This window comes from Monodelphis domestica, chromosome 6, assembly GCF_027887165.1.
Source record: "Monodelphis domestica isolate mMonDom1 chromosome 6, mMonDom1.pri, whole genome shotgun sequence".
NCBI classification, from domain to species: domain Eukaryota; kingdom Metazoa; phylum Chordata; class Mammalia; order Didelphimorphia; family Didelphidae; genus Monodelphis; species Monodelphis domestica.
In genome coordinates this window covers 40,932,518-40,953,664 of record NC_077232.1, presented here as the reverse complement: position 1 = coordinate 40,953,664, position 21,147 = coordinate 40,932,518, and the positions used below count along the sequence as shown (strand labels likewise).

General features: G+C 38.5%; 1 protein-coding gene across 14 annotated transcripts in view; it reads left to right on the top strand.

The window, feature by feature from the left end:
* CD44 (CD44 molecule (Indian blood group)) overlaps positions 1 to 19,533 on the top strand; it is an 88,463-nt gene extending 68,930 nt beyond the window's left edge. For 2 of the 14 annotated variants that reach the window (XM_056801960.1, XM_056801955.1), the window contains 7 exons: positions 220 to 345; positions 3,516 to 3,635; positions 7,956 to 8,042; positions 10,005 to 10,097; positions 11,500 to 11,679; positions 15,179 to 15,226; positions 19,130 to 19,524. In XM_056801960.1, coding sequence (XP_056657938.1) covers positions 220 to 345; positions 3,516 to 3,635; positions 7,956 to 8,042; positions 10,005 to 10,097; positions 11,500 to 11,679; positions 15,179 to 15,226; positions 19,130 to 19,413 — 938 coding nt within the window. In that variant the 3' untranslated portion in view covers positions 19,414 to 19,524. Of the gene's footprint in view, positions 1 to 219; positions 346 to 3,515; positions 3,636 to 7,955; positions 8,043 to 10,004; positions 10,098 to 11,499; positions 11,680 to 15,178; positions 15,227 to 19,129 lie in introns of all 14 variants that reach the window. The other 12 variants (XM_056801949.1, XM_056801950.1, XM_056801947.1 and 9 more) reach the window with 12 other exon arrangements.
* The last annotated feature ends 1,614 nt before the right edge of the window (positions 19,534 to 21,147 follow it).

Genomic DNA, 21,147 nt, shown 5'->3' with positions numbered 1-21,147 from the left:
TTTCAGGAACTATTTCCCCTGTGACATATTAGCAGAGACACTGAAAACTCTTTTGAGATAAATTCATTTGGGATAAATTTACATCCTCCTGAAAGAAGAAACTCCAAAGTGTCTTCTGTAAGAGAATAATTATATTGGGTGATCAGGGTACAGTCTATTACAAGAAAATTATATCAAGGGTTTGGCCAACCAAGAGTATATTTATAATCATCATCACAGCTATTGTGGATATGACCAGAAGTGATGATAGGTCTTATGGAGAAAATTCAACCAAAGAATCACAGCATCCTCTTATATTTGATGGGAACCATGAAGATTATGATGGACATCATTCTTCAAGTACAAGTAAGGAGGCTAACTTTCGACACTTTTGATTTAAAGATGGGCTAATAGAAAGATCACCAATCAACATAACTAAATATGTAATAGAAGGAAATCTTGAGGGATAAGTCCACCAAATAATTTCTTTCCATAAACTAATTTCTTCTTTTCCCCTAGTCTGAGGATGTTATTAATTAAATGCTTTGTTAGAATTTTTTTAAGTGTTATCTTGTTGGGTTATATAAGTGTCCAAAATTTCTGAGATGGTGGTCTAGATGTGGTTTCATGTATAAAATTCCCCTTGAAGGTTTTTTTAATGGAATTCTCATCTTCAAGGTTCCTATTAATCTTGAGCAAATGACACTGATACTAATCTCTGGAAAGAAAGTTGGATAAATATCCCTTTCTTTGGTATCCTCATTTCCAAAAAAAGCTTCTTCTATTTATATCCATTTTTTCTTTCCTTTTTCCCTTTAAGCATCCCATTGTACAAAAGATGAATAACAAAGCCTCTTCTCCATTCTTTGGTGCAGTAGATAGTTTAAAGGAGTTGGTCGAATTTATCTTATTTTTATTCAATTGCTTTATTTGTTCTGATGACATTTGGTAACCCCAAAATTCATCTACTGTTGCTTCTTTGGTTCAAACACTTTGGGTATCTTCCCTTAACCCTTCAAATCCTGACCTCTAAAATGCATGATTGGATAAAAACATTTTTCATATGTTTCTCAAGTATTAAGTTTTTAGAAAATAACATATCGTTTTCATCCCATCCTCCATAGCAACCATCTATATACAATGCTTAGTGTAGATGACTGACCTATGTGGAGTAAAAACCAAACCAAACCAAAACATAAAGGAGAAGTTATGCCTCTTGTTGATAAGGGCATTAGATAATAATCTTGTAGTTGATTTAATCATCATCCTCACAGCTTTAGACATGCTTAGTGGTACAACGTAAGACACAACCACCCTTAAGCAAGAGCATATGTCTCCTGAGAGAAATTCTCAGTCATCAAAAGAAGAAACTCATGCAACAACTGAGATATTAGGAAATAGTCATGTTTTTTGTTTTTGTTTTTGGTTTTTAGCAAACACCCTTAGCTTCATGATTTCATTCTCATTCTCCATCGTGATTCGACTTGTGTTGAGATGCTCTAAGTAAGGAGAACAGAGAGAATCTTGAGGCCAAGTCCTATGCCATTTTTCCCTTTGTGAGTCTAAGAAATCATGGGGAAAGATATAAATGTTAGAAAGTGAAAATGTAAAGTAAAAATTGGTACCAAAACCAGAGATAATTGAGTTTTCATCCAAACAAATGCCATACTTTCTGTAATTATCATTGTGGCAGATTTGGTTAAAGATGGGGAAAAGGGTATATTTACATTGGATTCAACCTGGAAATCACTCCTCCTCTCCATCATTATTGATAAGGATAGCAGTAATTACTACAGAAATCATGGGGGAACTGCTATTCATTACTATGATTTTGATAGCAATATTGAAGTGCTTTGAGCCATATCAAATGAACATGACAACTCAAAAGAGAAATGTACTCATGCATATGACAAATGGCATTTTCATTGAACAAAAAATATTGTCAGATTAGATATGAGAAATAGTACAATTCTGTGAAAAGAGGACTAGATTACTAAATTAGAAGCAAAGGAGAGTGGAGGTCTCTCCCTGATGTGCCACAAACTAGCTACCAGACTTCAGATAATTCATTTAAGTTCTTTAAGCCTTTGTTTCCTTTTTCTTAAGTTATTTTTGGAAAACAACATAGACTACTTGATTTCTAAGGTCCCTTCCAACTCCTCCATTCTCTCTCTCTGATTTTCTTTTGGCCACTGATGTTTCTTCTGGATGGTCACAGCTTTAGAGATGTGGATGTAGAAAATGGCTTCTTCCTTTTATAACTTTTTAATATAAATTTTATATATATTATATAACTTTTGCCATATTTGATTACTCCCTAGGCTTATATGAAGACAGCAGAGACACATGAGGTTTAGTTAAGGGTATTATGTGACCCACGTGAAGAAACAGGGCAAGATGACTTCCTTTAGAAATACTAGTCTCCTTGATGCCTTGTGGCTCTTTGGTCATATCCATTGTTAACTTCTTGACTTTATCTTGAACTTTAGATATCTCTTGGGTGGAGGTGATACCCCTTCTTTCCTCTTGGACTGTGGTTAGTGGGAGTAAGATTTCCTCATCATTATCATGGTAGCTTCTTTAACTTTGCTTGGCTTTCTTTCTTTGGAAAAGAATGATGATAGTGTTTCTTGCCCTATGAAGAACTCAGAAATTCTTCATTTCCTTTGATGACATTGCAGAGACTTCCTGTTGTATTGTTTACAATATGGATTCTTGTGCAAAGAGCTGGCCTTATCTTTTCTTCATGTGTATTTTGTTTGCTGAATGTGTAGCATTCTTGGCAGAGTGGTGTCTTGGGTGCCTGCATTATCTCAGTGTAGTTGATGCAGCAGAGCAATCCTCAGTATCTTTCTACCATCTTTGTCCTTGGCTCCTGATGGATTGGGGAAGTACATGGTAGAATGGGTTCTACAAACATGGAGTGGATTTCTTTCTTGCTCAGGAATCCCTTATGCCATCAATCTGAATGGCAGGAAGCAAAGCTTATTAACAGATGCTTCCTAGAACTCAGACATGCCCAGCCCTTCATTCACTTTCAACCTGTCAAGAAGCTACCAAACCTTTGCCAACGGCCTTCTCCAAGATGCAGCACAATATTAACTTCATGATGATGCTGTGACAGCTCAGACTACAAATGTGTGCCTTGGGCTCTTGCTCTCTCTTTCAGGATACTAAAGCAACACAGTGTGGGAGAATGCTTTCTCATTTTTGACCTGCTATGGGGGTCTATTCTTTACTCTCTTTGTTGGGTGCTGGTATTCTCCATGCAAATAATTCAGAAACTGATGACAAAGAAAATGAGCAAGAATGAACAAATGCTCCTTCAATGACATCTGGCATCAAGCAAAGAGCATCAAACAAGTATTCTCTTGTTTGCCAGCTCTCCCTACCTTACTGCCATCTATATCAAGTATGGATGATGCTATTGTACAGCAGAAAGAAAATTCTAAAAATATGCTTGTCATGTTGCCAGCTCTTAACTTCCCCCCCAAAAAAAACAATTGTTTTAACAACATCATCATTAACATCTGCAGCCCAGGACAGATATTCCAGGCATGAAACAACATCTCAGAGCCAAGATGATTCCTGGATAGACTACCTTGATCCAATTTCCCATCCAATGGAACCCTACAATCCAACAAGAAGGAACATGGGTAATGATTCCCAAGCATTATTTTTAGTTTACTTAATGATACAGTTGAGCTCATTACTTGTACATGTGCACTGATCCTAATTATTTTTTATCCTCTTTATTAAAGTGGTGAGAATTGCTTTCAAATACTAGTTTCAGTCTTGGTGGAGGAGAGCTATGAGCAGAGTAGACTGGAGGATAGCCACCTTTCTAGGAGAATAAAAGAGGAGTTAGTTCTACCTTTCATGACTATTGAACTTTTTTCATCAGGAAATTAGAGGGAAAGTTCCCTAACTTATTCATTAAAAAAAAAAAACACTTACTTTCATCTTAGAATTAGATATTGGTTCCAAGACAGAAAGACATAAGATTTAGGAAACTAGAGTTAAATGACTTGCCCAGGGTCACATAGCTAGAAATATATGAGATTGGATTTGAACCCAGGACTTCCTGGACTGCTTTTCTATCCACTGAGTCACCTACCTGTCCCCCACTTGATGTGCCCTGGACATGTATAATTAAATGGTGATGCGTCCTATTACAGATTCAAAAAAAAGATAAAAAATGGAAACAATAAATAAACCTTCATAAAAATTGCCCCAAAAGGCTAGATTTTAGTGAGTAATTATTAAAGGCCCAGAAAGGAATTTCAGTGTGAGAATTTTTCATCTTGGTATTCATAAGCATAACTTGGAATTTTTGAGGCTAGAACTAGTACACAAAATGTATCTGGGTCAAGAGCTACAAAGAAAGGCAACCCAGCCCCCCAAAAGGGAAATCAGATACCCCAGAGCACACACTTGAGAAGAACTCCAGGGGAAGGAAGAAGGCAGAATGGACCAGGGGAGCAGCTCAGCTTGAGATCTGGACGCTTCCTATTTTACCTGATTCTTGTTACTCAATAATTGCTATAGTTCTAGTTCTGTACTGCTAAAACACCCATGTAGGGAGGGAACAGTCAGCATCTCAGGCGAAGCTCCAGTTCCCTCATCCTGGTTATTGCTCTGCTTTTCATTCTTAACAGGGGACTTTGTTGACATCTCAGAAAAATAAAAGATCTGATTTGGGCACGTCCCATGCAGAATATGGCACTTGTTTTCTTTAATACTTTTCCATTTTGCCTCTCCCAGACAATGCAAATGCAAGACACAAGAACAGACTTGTTTTTCTTTATAAGAATATAAGCTACTGATACCACTCTTACCTATTTTTGTAATCATAATTAACTCTCACATCATGACAGATGAAAAATATACTGAAGCTTCTACCCATGATCCAATGGGAGGTGGTACCTCTTTTTTTCTCAGACTTTAATGAGGAACTATCCCCCACTTCACCTTCTACCTCTGTAAATTCTGTGACATCTGAAATTATTGAAGGTCTCTTTCCAGGAGATTCTGAAGCCAGAAATGAAATGGGAATGACAGTTGTCAAGGTGCAGTATTTTACAATCAACAAGAGTCCTACTTTAATTATTTATTAATTAATTAATTTAATAATTAATCCTAATATTATTATTTTTGAAGGCAGATATGACATACACATGTATATACATGTATACACTCTAAATTTAAAATAAGGTGTATACTAGTATTGAGTAATGGTAGATTTTAAATCTATTTTATCCTCAAGCCTTTAAAATCATGGCACAACTCCTACACTTATAGCAGATGATAATTCCCTCTTCACTGAGAAGACCGATGTAGGGTAGGGGCTCCCCCAATTATTCTGCGCTTGTTAATGTTTCACAGTATCACTACCCATTCATTCTGCCTATCTCCAGAAGAAATTCTTCATACTCAGTTCTAAAGATCTTCCCTATAACTATGCTTTTTCCCCTTAAAAATATTTTTTCTTAAAGCCCATATCTGCTGTCTTAGAATCAATACTATATGTCCATTCCAAGGCAGAAGAGCAGCAGGGGTAAAATGACTTGCCCAGGGTGACACAGGAAAAACTATAGTCTTTATCCCATTCCTTCTCATTTCCTCCTGAATCCTGTTTCTGCAACCTTTTATCCCATGGATCTTCAGGCACATTCTTCCTACTAGCTCCTTCCCATTTTCCTAATGACCTGTTCAAATCTCCCCAATCCTAAGAAAAATGTCTTCCCTTGACCTCTATCTATCATCACTTTCCTCCATTTCCTGACAAATGTCTCTAGAAAAATGTCAACAACTGAGCCTAGAGTCAGGAAGACTCAAGTTCAAATCTGTCCTTAGTGGGATCCTGAGCAAACCACTTAACCTCTGTCAGCTTCAGTCTACTCATCTGTAAAATAGAGATTATAATAGCATCTACCTCCAGGGTAAGATTTGTAAAGTGTCTTATAAACCTTAACATGCTATAGAAATGCAAAATATTATTATTACCTCAAATGATAACAATAATAATAAAGTAAGGCATATCTGTGCCACACAAAAATAGAAATTTTTCTTTTATATGTTCTAATTTATCTTCCTAATCTTCAAACATCTCGAATTAGCTAGCAAATGTAGACCAGAGAAAACAAGTTGTTTTTACCTACAAGGTAATGGAGAAAGCTGGGAAATTATATTTGTAATCACAGATTCTCGATTCATACGCCAACTAGCTATATAACCTTGTATAAGGCATTATATATGTCTCAGCCTCAGTTTTCTCATCTGTAAAATCAGAAGGTTGCCTTAGATGATTCCTTAAGATCCTTTCCAGCTCTAATTATGATCCTATGGTTGACTTTGGTAAGAGGAAAAGAATTATAAAATAGATTTGACCAACGTAAAGTTAGTTCTTGAAGTGTTGTTGAAGAATATTGGATCAAAAAACCTGGGTTTGAATTCCAACTCTGTTACTTAATACTTGTAAGACAAGCAAGTGATTTTTCCTCTCCATTTTCCCCTTTTCTCTATTTTTTTCCTCTATTTTTTAATCTAAAAAAATGAAAGGGTTGGATGTGATGACCTCTATAGCTCCTCTACAGTTTAAAATCCTCTCATTGTAAGACTTCTGTTTAGACCCAATTGTCTGGAGAAACTTCTCTTTCTAGGTAAGTTTCCTTTTGGGAACTAGGCTTCCTTTTCTTAGGATGTTCTGTCTTGATTCTGCATTATTGAGTTAAGGTAAACCTAGCTCTTTCTTGGAGCCATATTTCTAGACTGTGAAGAAGATCTCGAGATTTTTATTTTTTTTAGTCTTATATAAACCACTTTAATGCAAAAGGTTGTACTGAGCCTCCATGATCATAGATCCACATGGAAATGACTGGATAGCTGTGAATCAACTGATCTCAGTTAGCTGGGATCTTAGAGACCAATGAGGTCAAGTCACACCCAATCAAGAATTTTCCATCTGATAGCCACTACCCTAGGGCAGCTAGGTGGCACAGTGGATATAGTGCCAACTTGGAGTCATGGAGATCTTCTTGAGTTCAAATCTGGCCTCAGACACTTACTAGCTGTGTGGCCACAGTTTCTTTATCTATAAAAGGAGCTGGAGAATGAAATGGCAATCCATTCCAGTATCATTACCAAGAAAATGGGGACATGAAGAATTGGACATGACTGGAATGACTGAACAACAACAATCCATTGCCTGTGTGATCTGGTTCCAGTACTTAACCTCTCTTGCTCTCAGCTTCTTCAACTGTAAAACAAAGGAGTGGGATGATAAGACCTCTGATGCCCCTTTGAGCTCTGAAATAATGATCTTATGGTCTCTCTTCATATCCCCAACAAGAGATTCTCCAGTCTTCATTGGAAGGCTTCTGTCTGCAGATCCTCCCTTATACCAACTTGAATTCTATCTTCCTATCACTTCTATACATGACTCCTACTTCTGCGCCACCCCCCCCCTTTTTTTGGTAAGCAGATCTAACTCTTCTTCCACGTGATGGCCTTTTAAATTGTTAATGACATCTATCATGCCCTCCTCTCTAGCACTATTCCTCCATCTTAACTGTTCCCAGTTTGTCAAAATGACTCCCATATAGACACTATGGATGTCGATGGGATTTGTGGACTGTGATGACCTTGCTTGCTTCAGGACTCATTCAGTGCTTTCCATACAAAATATATTGTGTTGTTCTCTTAGTCACTGTTAGATTTTGCAACTCCCTCTGGGTGTTTTTGAAGTCTTGATGAGTCTCATTCCCCTGGGGGTGCCTATGATAATTTACAAGGTCATATCTCTTTCATAAGCTGCTGAGTGCCTTTTATATCCATGTTTAGAACAGTCAGAAATAGATGTAGAAAGGGATACATCAATATATGTATGTAGAAAAACAAAAATAGATCTGAGGCACAAAAGATGTGGAAATAAATGTTGAGGAAACCGACCGTTAATGCTTAATTAACCCCTCTAGATACAGCACCTCACCACTCAACTGCAGATCCAAATGAAGGGTGGATTGAAGACTATGGCACCACAGAGCAATCTCCAATGGCCACCCGTAAGGATACCAACTTGCAATCCTTCTGCTCCCCCCCCCCCCCCAGCATTCAGTCTTCCTATCTTGGCTCTTGTTCAGGCTCTGCTTGGTGTTGGATGATGGTGGAGGCATGGAGCAATCAAGCAACCTTATTGCTGGGGAAGGAATGGAGCTTTGCATGTTGTTGGCCTGAGTTTGGTGGATACTTCAGTCATCTCTTTGGCTTTGGTGGATTGGATTTTCTGTCATAATGTGTGCTCTAGAATCAATGACTTTGTGTGAATAATTTGGGAATATACCAATATACGTCTTTACTTCTCCAAGGATTGGCTTCTCTGTGAAGTAACTTGAATCTGCTGTGAGGATGATTTTCTGATATTTTCTTTGGGGTTCAGAACTGTGAGTTCATCTTTATACTCTTGGTGTGGCTCCCACCAATATAGATCGGACAACTTGGACTTTAAGAGTATGCCCGGAGCATCCTACCTACCATTAGAGTTCCAGTACTATCAGAAGCTGGATTTTCCAAGACCAATCTCTAAACAGTAATCCACAATAGCCCTCAGTCACCCTTATACAATATACACGAGTCTTCCGAATACACACACACACACACACACACACACACACACACACACACACACACACACACACACACACACACACTCCTTACTTTAGAGAAGAGGCAGATATTGACCCTTTTTTTTGGAAGGGTTAGGGAGGATGTGCTTTTAATCCAGAAGAAGCTAATAGATTACAGGGATTGTAAAAATCATCCCAAAGTCCAAGGGAGGAAGATCACCAAATGTCATTGGCAGTTAAAAGTCAAGGTCACGGAGGCTAACAAAATCCAAGAAAAGTCAGTTATCTAACATTATCTATCATCAATCTCTGTGCAGAGCCAAACTTTCTCACTGACCCTTTGTGGCTATGGACACAGTCCAAGAGCCCTGCCCAAACTCATTCAGAATTCACTGTCAGAACAAGGGAAAACATTCATTCAGGTCAATAAAAACATTGAGAAATCCAATCCAACAATTATCAAATGTCTAAAACATATTATTAGTGGAGAGTCAATCAAGTAACAAACCTTTAGTAAGCATTTTCTTTAAGCCAAGCACTATGATCAATTCTGGGAATACAAAGGAAAGCAACAACATTCCAGAGGTAGACAGAAGGTAAATGACTTGCCCAGGGTCACACAGATAGCATTGATCAGAGCCCTTCACCGAAAAGTACAAAGAAAATGGTTTCAGACTCTTAAAGCCACAGTTTGTGATCCAGACTTAAAATGGATACACATAGATTTGACCCTGTGAGTGGTCTTTCCCTGGAAGTCCAGAGAGTCCACATTCAGAAATAAGATTTGAAACTTTAAGGAGAGAGCCAACTGGTGACTGCTTAATGGAATGGGGGTAGCGGTGGTGGAGGGAAGTGGGTGATTGAATCACTGGCTTCTATGAATTAAATCCACCTCAAGTTAACACAAACTGGTTGGTTATTCTTGCCAGTCCTCTTTCTCTGTTGTGGTTATACAGCATCTATGACTGTTATGGTGGTATTTGTGTCTGTTAAGATTATGCTTCTTGAATAACAGCAAGACATTCTTGGCTGTTGGCAATACTTCACAATACCACGGGTCTCTTTCCTGTTTTCCCTGGCTTTATGGTTGTTGGTTTTCCGGTGTGTTTTCTGTGATCCGGGGTTGGGCTAGTTCAGGGCAGATGGCATTGGTTGGGGGGGGGGGGGGTTACAGTTCACTCTAAAATTTTTCAATGTTGAACAATTAAGGGGTCTCTTGGGTGGGAAAATGAGAGGTCTAGCACACACTTCCATCAACCGGTGAAGGACCCTCTGTTCAGATCTTGCCCATCTTCTTTTCTTACTCACCTCTGGGACATCTATAGCTGGACTTCCCATTAGCTTGTAAGAGAAGAATTGTAACAAATTTTCAATTAATTCTGGATTCATCCCTTGTCCTAGCAGAACAGAATCATCCTGAGAGCACCTCCAGACCACGTACAGGTTTGGAAGATGGCCATGAGCATTCCACAGCTCCTTCTCCAACATCCTTCAGTAAGAATGGCAACTTCTAATGGCTTCACTTAGTAAATTCGTTACCTTGGCTTCCACTCATGATCAGTAGAAAGCATGCATAGTGTCCATGGTGGAGGAACAAAACGTAATCAAATAGCCACCATATTGCTATGGGAGTTGGAAGTCTCTCGAGGTGCTTCTGGTGATGGTTCTCTGCTTTTTCTGCTAATTGCCTTCTTGATAAAATAGCTCTCTTAAATACAAGAGTTAATTTTCCCTACTCTTCCCTTAAGCTCTGATATCAATGGTACAATTTTTGCCATAGAGGACTGTTTAATCCTCTTTCAGAATGATCTCAATGTCAGAATTGTATCATTTTCTGCCTGTCAAATGAATCACCTCTTTCTGGTTCTCAACATGGTCTGTGTTCCAGCTGTGTTTGTCTTCGTAGGTCATAAATCTAAGGTGACAATAGCCTATGACTCAAAAATAATACCTTCATGGCAAAGGGTAGAATAATTTGACCAGCAACCAACCCCTGGTTCTGAGTCTTCCATGTTTGTTCTTAAGTGCAGAAATCCATTCGACATTTGTTGCTTTTTTGATACCATACTACATCCACTATTAAATTAGACATAGTGTGGCATACTGATTATAGTGCTGGACTAGGAACCAGGAAAACCTGATTTCAAAGCACTTCTAGCTGTGAGACCCTGGCCAGTTAATTAATCCCTCTCTGCCTCAGGAAAGTCCTTAGGACTAATGTACTAAGTCCAAAAAGGGATATGATTTACTATGGTGGAGAAAGTTACTCAAGAAGAGTTTCCCATCTTGATGAAATTACAGATTCATTATGAATTCTTCCTCAATGTCATCAACAAGCTAGCTAATGAGAGATGTGGTACCTTCTCTGCTTCATGGGTCAAAGTCCCAGTAAATTAAATAATCTTGAACTATACAGGCAAGAGAGTGCAACTAATTCTCTTTCTGGCTCTGTTGAAGCCATGATGATCCTATGTTTGTGCTTACCTGAGTACCATCTACCTAACATTGACCAAGGTGCTTATTATTATTGACCCTAGAGCAACTAGTTTGGTTCAGTGGATTGAGAACCAGCTAGAGCCTGGAAGTCCTGAATTCAAACATAGCCTCAACTACTTCTTAGCCATGTGACCCTGGGCAAGTCATTTAACCTCAGTTGCCTAGCCATTACCACTCTTCTGTTGTCTGATACTTAGTTTTAATTCTAAGACAGAAAGTAAGGTTTTAAAATAAAATAATAATAATAATAATAAACACCAACCCTAGAAGTCCACTTGCTCTCTGGCTCTTTGTTCCCTGTCAATGATTTTAAAAAAAAGTTTAATATCAGAACTCAAGAGTTCTATGCATGGGCCGGGGTCTTGCAGATGTTTGGGTTACAACTAATTCCACCTTGCAGCAGATGGAGAAACAGATGGAAACTTTCCTGAAGACTCAACCACTCCTGTAGAAGATTCCATTTCTAATTTCCCAGACACAAATGAAAACACAACCCACTCCTCAGGGGCCCACATGCCTACTGAGTTGCCAGGAATGACTGAACCTACTGTTTCAGGAGGTTTTGCTTCTGATAATTCAGGTAACTAGGATGTTTATTATCCAATTTGCTTTTCCTTTCTGGGTTCTGTGTCACAGATGGTTTTTGGAAGACTGACCAAAGGTTTGCATCTCTTCTCAGAATGTTATAAAAATGCATAAAACAAAACACATAGTTACAGGGGAAACTGATTCTATAGAAATAGTCATGAAAATAGATTGTTTTTCAAGTTCATGGGACCAAGGTTAAGGACTCTTCTCTCAGGATCATGATTATAATGAACAAGAAAGATATTCTGTCTCTTTATACCATATGTGACCATTAAACCCTGCATGATCAGAAAATGACTTTTTATACCTTCCAGTAGCTTAGATTTGAATGGAGGCATTTCAAATCCTTATGTTTGCTGCCACGGTAGAGTATTGTAACTTCTTTCAAATATCAGTTTCTTCTAAAAAAGGGGAGGAATAATTGCTATTCCCCCCTCATAGTGTGATTTATGAGGGCTCTCTGGAAATCTCTGTAGAAATGCATGATTAAAATGATCACTGATCAATTCCTCCATACAAGACCTCCATTCTTGACCTAGTGATGGCCATTTTGTTGTCTTGGGTTGGCCATGCCCCATTCTCTTGTGGTTCTTGCTGACTCTGCATGTAACTCTGGTCTGTCTACAAAGTCTTTCCTTTGTTGGTTGTGGTATTTGGATCACTGGTAGTCTTTGGTGGTGAGCTAGGGGCTAGATCTCTTTTGGTGATGGTGGACCTCATGAGTATTTCTGAAGGCATCTTTCTGCATTCATTGTAGTTTCCCAATTGCAATATCTCATCTTCATTGCCTTGATGGGAAAAAGGCTTCTTTTGCTTCTTGTACCAACTCTGTGAAGCAATCTAGCATAAAATTGATTGATTCTCAAGTTGAGCACTATCTACTTCCTTTCCTCTCTCCCCCCTCATTTCTCCTGGAGAGACAAACAGTAAAGAAGAAGAGAATAAAAATATGAGAGATTTAGGAGATAACTGAACTGGTCCCTCTTAAGATTAGGTGAAATCCTCCTTCACAAACATTTTCATCACTGAATCATTGAAACGTTTTATTCCTAGTAGGGCAGGAACTGGTTTACTTTTTTCTTTGTATCTGCAGAAACTTGTATGTTGCCTAAAACAGCCTGGATGATCAATACATGTTTATGGATCAGCTGATTAGTTGAGAGACACAACCTAAAGGACAAGGAGAACTGCCAAAACATGGCAGGATTCTTATTTAGTCCCTTGCCTTAATACTGTTCAATAATTCTGTTGTTTTGTGTGTTTGTTTGTTTTGTAAGATCACTATGACCTTTTGTTACTGGTTATGATTTAATTTTATTATTGCTATTATTTACTATATTATATTTTTATTATCTATAGCCAGCCAGAGAGCTGGGTTTTCCTTATTTGAGGAGGAACAATTTGTATTATAAATATATATATATGTAATATATATATATAAATATAAAAAAATAAATATTTTAAATGATTTTTTTGATCGTGCTAGATGCACAACCGATACTGTATGATTGTTACTAGTTGGAATACCAACTCATTAACATGATGTTCACATATTCTGAACATTATCCAACCATATTTATGTATTCTGGAGCAGTATGAACAGACTTTTCATAATTCTATATAGAAAATATTGTTAACAAAGCCTTGAATTCTGGATCATGGGGGATGCTCAAAGTTTCTGTCATGAAAACTTACTTCTACTTATGGTTTGTACTACAAAAGTTGGGGTTTTGGGGGGAAGAAGAGGAAGCTGTTGTTTGTAGCCACATTTCTATGGATTTTAAGTTTTTAATAGATTTGAGCAATGCAGTATGGAGATGAACAACTATAGTGATGGTGCTCTTAGTGGCAATTTGACCCCAAGATGCAGTGGAAAGTCCATCAGTCAACAAGGATTTATTAAGTACTTACTATGTGCCAATCACTTTCCTAAGTAGTGGGGATATAAATCAATCAACCAGTATTTATTAAACCCTTATTATGTGCTAGGCATTGTCCTAGGTGCCAGGGATTTAAAAACAAACAAAAAAGTGAAATAGCCCCTGTCCTTTATACATTTATAGTCTGTCCAGGTAAACAAACTGAATATATAAGGGAAAAGAAGTTAGTATTATCTATTCTCAAATTTCCATGGGCATATGAATAGCAATGTCATTGATGCCATTTGATTCATATTGATAACTAATAAATCAATTAAATATTTCTTCAGCACCTACTATGTGCCAGGTACTATGCTAGGTGCCAGAAGAGAAATCAATAGCCATTTTATGAAATCACTGGTCTTCTCCAATCTAAAAAGTAGATAATAATTATTTGGGAAAAGTCCATTTTTATTTTAGTAACCCCAGAATCTAGTATAGTGTCAAGTACTTAAGAAAAAGAAAACAATTATTTCATCAATATGGGAAAATTTATTTTTAATGTAATATATTTATTTTATTTATAGTATTTTATGTTTATCATATATAATAAATATAACTAATATTCATTTATAAATAATTTCATTAAAATTGGGAAGATCCCAATGCAGAATACCTTCTCTGTAAAAAAGTAAGCAGTAAATGAATACTTGTTGATAATTTTTATTCATAAGGCACCCTGAAAACTGAGAAAAAGGGCAAAAAGTCCCTGCCTTCAAGGAATTTACAATCTACAGAATTGATTCAGCATGTAACTCTTCTCTAAGGGTCCATGATATGTGATTGAACAATATCTTTAATTTATTTTTGGAAAATGTAGCCTCAGGGTTGTTGAAGATATCCCAAAATGCTCTAGAACAAAGATTCTGATCCTTGCAATGTATGTTCCAATCTCTGTTTGAGAGCTATCGTTGATAGAGTTCTTTCACATTTCTCTGTTATCTTGATTCTTAGAGTATTGACTCTAAAACACTGATGGGAAAAAACCCTAACAACAACCACCAAATTTTGACCATAACCTTTGTTTTGCAATGTAGTTTTCAACTAATTGTCATAGTAATGAATGCCAAACTTCCTCATCTTCAGTTCAGTTCACCAAATATTAAATCTGTGCTCAGCTCTATGAATGCTCACCTTCCTGGGTTTTCTCCTCTCTTTGATGAAAGACTACTTGATTTCCTAACTGGGAGATGGACTTGCTAGAGGACATTATGGATTTTCTTGGTGACTTACTTTCCATGGTACTTCCAGTAGAGAGCAAGCTTTCCATTACCCATTTCCCATCTTTCCAAGTTGAGTCACATAACCTTTGATGGGCTGGGGACAGGCGTGGGAGGTGGTTTTCATTAAGGATACTCTCCTTTTTTGGCTCCTCCTGCCATGTTGTCTGATCTCTCTAAATTTGGATTTTATGAAATGTAACCCACTCCCATTGGCCTGATGGATTGGAAGATGAGGAATGAGTGACCAACCATCTCTGGATCTCCTCTCCTCCTTCCAATGAGCCTTGAATAAGGTTCATGAGGTGGTTGAAGTACAAATGATTGACTGATTATTCATCGATCTTGACAGGTCCTGATGACTCCTATCCTCATCGACCCCGTAGGCCTGCTGTTACAGGTGAGTTTGGGTTATATCTCATCACTCATTAGCAACAATAAGAACAAAGAGTAATAACACATATTACCCAAGAGCCTCTTAAGGCTTATGATGCATATTCCCATGAGATAGTGGAAAATCCATTAATGAAAGTGGAAATGGCACTAGTTTTGGAATCAGGAGCTGGATTCAAGTTATGGGTCTGTCCCTTATTACTTGTGTAATATTAGGTAAGACACTGAAAACCTCTAGACTTGGGTTTCTTAATCCATAAAAGAAGGCAGTTGTACTAGATGACTTCCTGCCCCAAATATATACATCTATGAACTCAGCAGCTCTTGGCACAGTTTTCTCAAAAGCTGAATGAAGACAGTTATCTATACTACAGTGTTATCTTCTCCCTGGAGATTGTATCTCCCAAATTCAGTTGAAGGCTCCAGATTTGAAAACCTGCTTTCCCAGCTGGTCTCCCAGAGTTTGACTTGGTTGGCCTCCTGGATGTGAAGCAACACCTGCCTGATCTCCCTTATCTTGGTTCTAGCCTCTAGTGAAAATCTGGTGGGTGGGAGCCATCCTGGTCCTTTCTCTCTAAGCAAGCAGCCATTGTTCTTCTGCAGGGCTCTCACTTGGCTCAATACACACCCAGAGTTCTTTCCTTGCCTGGGGCAGTTGTTTTGAAAAACAAAATAGAGAGATTAGGCTCCATTAATTTCCCCTCCCCATTCAAATATCAAAGGCTAGCCTGAGTCAGAGAGACTCCAAGTAGAGCCAGTGAGTTTTTCAAGCATTCTGGGATACCAAGACAGGTGAGAACCTGCAAAAGATGTGGAGCTTCCTGGGTGGGAATAAAAGCAACTCTGATGGTTGATTAGACAGCCCTGGAGACTGGATAGAAATCTAATTCAGGACCCATCCTAGAGAAGAGTGTGTTGTTCAGTCATTTCCCACTCTTCATGATGTCATTTGGGGTTTTCTTGGCAAAGATACTAGAGTGATTTGCCATTTCTTTTTCCAGTTTATTTTACAAATGAGGAAAGGGAAGCGAACTACATTAAGTGACTTGCGTAAAGTCACATAGCTAGTAAGTGGCTGAGGCTGGATTCGAACTCAGGTATTCCCAGACTCCAGGTCTACTATTGCCACCTAGCTGCAAGGCATAGTATAGTGTAAAGCCTCAGATGATCTGAGTTCAAATTGTGCTTCTGCCATTTACCAAATGAGTAACCTTCAGCAAATCACTTAAACCTCTCTGAGTCTTAGTTTGTAAATCGAGAAGAATTGGACTAGATGTCCCCTAAAATGCCCTTCTCTCAAGATCCAAGATACTATGAAACAGGTGGATTCTCTTGGCCTCTAATCAAAAAGATCATCAGACACTCTGTTGAGTTTTCCCATGCTATGAAATAGTTGTCCAACATAGGGGAAAGCATCAAAATTGAACAGGTTAAAAGGAATGAAATTTGGATTTGGTCCAATTTCTTTCTGTTATGTCTTAAAAGAATTTCTTGACTTCATTATTCGACTGTATACAAATAAGTGTTCGTTTTAAAATTTTCTGAAGCAGAAAACAAAATAATTGTGTTGGCATCAGCACTTAGCACAGTGCCTGGCACATAGTAGGCGCCTAATAAATGTTTATTAACTGATTTGATTGATCTGGTAAGATTTCTTAGAGGAACCTTGAGGAAGGAGACTAGGAGGCATAGCTTGGGTTGACCTTCCTGAGTCTTTGGAAATGGGATAGATGGAGGGTTGAGGTCAAGGGAAAATCAGACAGTATTTCATTGGATTATAGAGTTTGTGATGGGGATTTATGTGAAATGAGGGCAGAAAGGTAAATGGAGGGAGATTGTACAACTTTTCTTGGGCTATGCTTAGGAGTTTATCTTGATCCCATGGGCAGTGGGGTCCATGGTTGTTTTGGGTCAGAAGAATGACCTGGTCATTCCTGCACCTTAGGGAGATTTTTTTTTTTTTGGTAGCTGAGTGGTGGACCCAAGTGAATGTAACCCAATCCAACACTAAGGCAATGGATAGAAACTGAAATTAACAGGTACTCCTTATACCTAAAAGAATACTGCCTTTGAGCTATTTTTGTATTTACTATATTTTTGGCTTAGTGCCTCTTCTGAAGAAGGAAAGGGCAAGAAACAATTATTAAGCATCTATTATATACCAAATACCATACTAAGGACTTTAAAAAAATCTCATCTGTTCCTCAAAAATAGCCATAAACTGAGGCATACAGAGGTTAAATTTTTTGCCCATGTCACACAGCTAGTATCTAAGCCTGAATCTGAACTCAGGTCTTTCTGACTCTGTGCCTAACTTTCTATAAACTCTGGCACTCTCTAGCTGCTTCTAATTATGCAGAAATAAAATGGTAAAACATGAAGTATTTATTATATGCCAATTAAGAGAGCTAGAAGCAGCTACAAGGTTCAGTGGATAGAGCACTGAGCCTGGAGTCAGGAAGATCTGAGTTCAAATCCAGTTTCAGACAATCACTACCTATGTGACCATGGCCAAGTCACTTAACCTTCCACTGGAGAAGAAAATGGCGACCCTCTCCAGTATCTTTGCCAAGAAAATCCCATGGATGGTACTGGAGTACTATGGTCCTTGAGAGTCATGAAGAATCAGACAGGACTGAATGAGTCCTGAATGTGTGCCAAGCACACTTCTAAGACCAGGGACATAAATAGAAAATCAAGAGAGCCACTGTTCTCAAGAAGCTCAGACTTAACTGGGGGAGACACCATTTAACGGGCAGGCTTATGGTCATGGTCAGTTCCCTGCAGTTGGAAGGGCCAGGGCAATATTAAGACAGGAATGGTAGCATGGCAGATGATAAGAAGCAGAGGTTCTTGCAGAGCAATGGAATCATCATGAATCACCATCATATTTTTAACATAGTGCTTTAAAATTTTCAAAGCATTTCACGTATCTACTCATTTTGTCTTTACCACAATTCTAGGAGGTTCATGCTATTACCATCTCCTCTATTTTACAGATGAGGAAAATGAGGCCAAAGAAGGCTAGGTGTCTTGGGCAGATTTTGAACTCGCATTTTCCTGACTCCAAATCTAGCATTCTATCCATTAGATATGATGGCAGTAGAATAAATGCCAAGTTGGATTTTGAAGGACCCGGTTTCAAAACCCAGTTCTTCTGCTTTTTGTTTCCTGTAAGACATTGGACAAGTTCATTACTTTGCCTCTCAGACACTTGGTTTCCTCATCTGTAAGACAAGTTAGTTAAATTTTTGTTGCTGTGGTTGTGTCCAACTCTTCATGACTCCATTTGGGGTTTTCTTGGCAGAAATAGTGGAGTGGTTTGACATTTCTTTCTCCAGTTCATTTTACAGTTGAAGAAACTGAGGCAAACAAGGTGAAGTGATTTGCCTAGGGTCACACAGCTAGTAAACATGTCTGGTCAGATATGAACTCATGAAGGAAGGAGTCTTCCTGACTCCAGTGCCCCATCTACTGAGTCATCTAGTTGCCTAAATTCAACTAGCCAGCCTCCAAGATCCCTTCCAGCTCCAACATTCTCAGACTACATTTGCACATTGGACAGATTGAAATAGCCAGACTGTAGGGAGGTTGAAGAAGAATAGCGAAAGCCCCGTTATTTAAAAAATCCAGTTCTGCAGAGAATTCTGGATGTAATTGAGAGTTCTCATGTTTTGTTCTGAAGAGCAAATGCTGTCTTGAAAGACCCAGCACCCATCCAACTGAGAGCAAAGCTAGGTGTTCTGCTTGGGGGAACCTTCCCTCAGATGATGCAGCCCAGATCTGTCAATATTTTTACTGGGATCTCTCTAAGATGGAGAAAGGTTAGTTCTTGCCTCTGTGCTAGGGATGAGCTTCTGGTGAAGTACTAAAGCCAAATGCCTCATTTTCTTTCTTCTTTTTAATCCAGGCTACTCAACCCCATTCCCTGAAGGGAACCAAGGCCAGTCTGGACAAACAACTGACAACCGTCCAAGAAAGGCCCAAATTCCAGGTATGTTCCAACTTGGAAAAGGCAGAGCCTCTGATGGAGAGACTCCCCAAATCTCAGTCCTCATGAATGACCAAAGAGATCAGAAGGAGAATGGCCACCAGGGCTCATTCCTATTGCCTTTCCAATCTACAGAAGAGGGAAGCAAAGTAGATTTCATTAGAGCTGAGCAGCCTAATTCCTCCCCCTTGAGCCATGGATAATAGGAGCCATGTGGTCTCCTGGGTACAAGGTACAGAGGGACAGAAACACTTCTTTCTTCCCCTAGTGAGCCTAGACTGACTTTTGATCAGATTTAAGCTCTGAAAACCCTAGAAAATCATTCCAGTGTCATTATTACTGTAGCTGTAATACTGGGAAGGAGCCAGGCAGCAAGAACTTTTAGGAGACACTGATGGGACCAGTCCTGGAACTAGTTTGCCCAAGCCCTGATTTCTGACAAATGTATTTATCCTATTTGTTCAACAATTGTTTTTAAAACATTACAGAAAAATGGGTGCTGGTGCCTTGACTGGGGTATTCATTAAATTAAATCAAAATCTTGTTTTGGGAACCCTTCAGAGAATGATTTCTATCCATCATCTCAAGGTTTTCCCCTCTTCAGAGAGAATAGAACTTTGGGGAGGGGCATGACTCATTTGCAGTGGTTAGCCATTTGGTTGTTAGGTTTAGAGTACCTAAGGAGAGGAATTATGCATAAAGTATTGGCTATGGATTCACAGGGACCTGGGTTCAAGTTTTGCCTTTGCCATACACATGTTATGTGATTCTGTGGAAAAACCATTTAGCCTCTCAGGGGCATAGGCTACTTGCTAAGACCACATAGAGTGGACAAAATGACAGTCAACATTGTTAGAGGGGTTCTCTTACTCAAAACTGCCCACAAAATGAAATAATAGAATGAGAATTCATTGCAAAATTTTGGATCTGGTTCAGGATCTAATTAGAGCTTTTATCATTATGATTTGATTGATCTTATTGTATTTAAGTTGTAATTTGACCTATTTTAATTCTGACTCACTAAAGGAGTCACAAAACTTCAAGATGAGGGTTTTTAACTGTTTTGTAGGACATAAACCCCTTTCACAGTTAGAGGAAATTCATAGACTGCTTCTTGGAATATTTTTTAAATTCATAATTCAGTTAGAGGTTAATAAATATGAAGATATAGTTTTTCTTGTCTAAGTGCGTGGTCCTGTATAAGTGGAAATTTTGTATCCTTTGGACTTCATCTCCCAGGATTCTCCCCTCATCCCAAGGTCCTTTTTCCTTTTCTGTTTACATATGACTTTTAAGTTATGGTTTTTAAGCTGTGGGTAATGCCTCCCTTGCTCTCTTTTCCACATGGGAGGCTGGTGAGCTCTATCTGTTTCTCTAGCCTTTTATTTTTCTTTTGCTTCAAGTTAAATATTAATAAATATTGTTAAATATAATACTTGGAGTATTGGATATTAATTTTCAAAATTTACTGTCCTCTTGAAATCTGTCTGGACCCCATTGGGGGGGAACTTGGTCCTTTGGGTTAAGAAACCCTATTCTAGTGGGAAGGAACTAAGGAAGAAATTGAAATTCCTTCCAATGGTCTCAGATTGCCTGAACTGTGCCAGAAGCTAGAGCCATTCAAGGTTTGGAGGCAGTAAACATGAATACTGCTTAAAGAAATAATTTCCCATGACTTGGAAATTCAATGATTCACATACAAGTCAGTGCTTGACCTAGGAAAAAAGGGACAGACTAATACTACCCTCCCCTCCTTTTTTTTTTCCTGAGCTCCCTTACTGTATGTTTTCCCACGATCTCCCTTATTGCCCTACTTCCATTGGTCTCCTCGAGACCCTCCTCATTTATCCCCCTTAGAAACCTTTAAGGAAAAACTAAAAGCAGGAATCTTTCATGATTATTTTCACTCAGTAGTTATTGGGATTAAACTGAAGTCT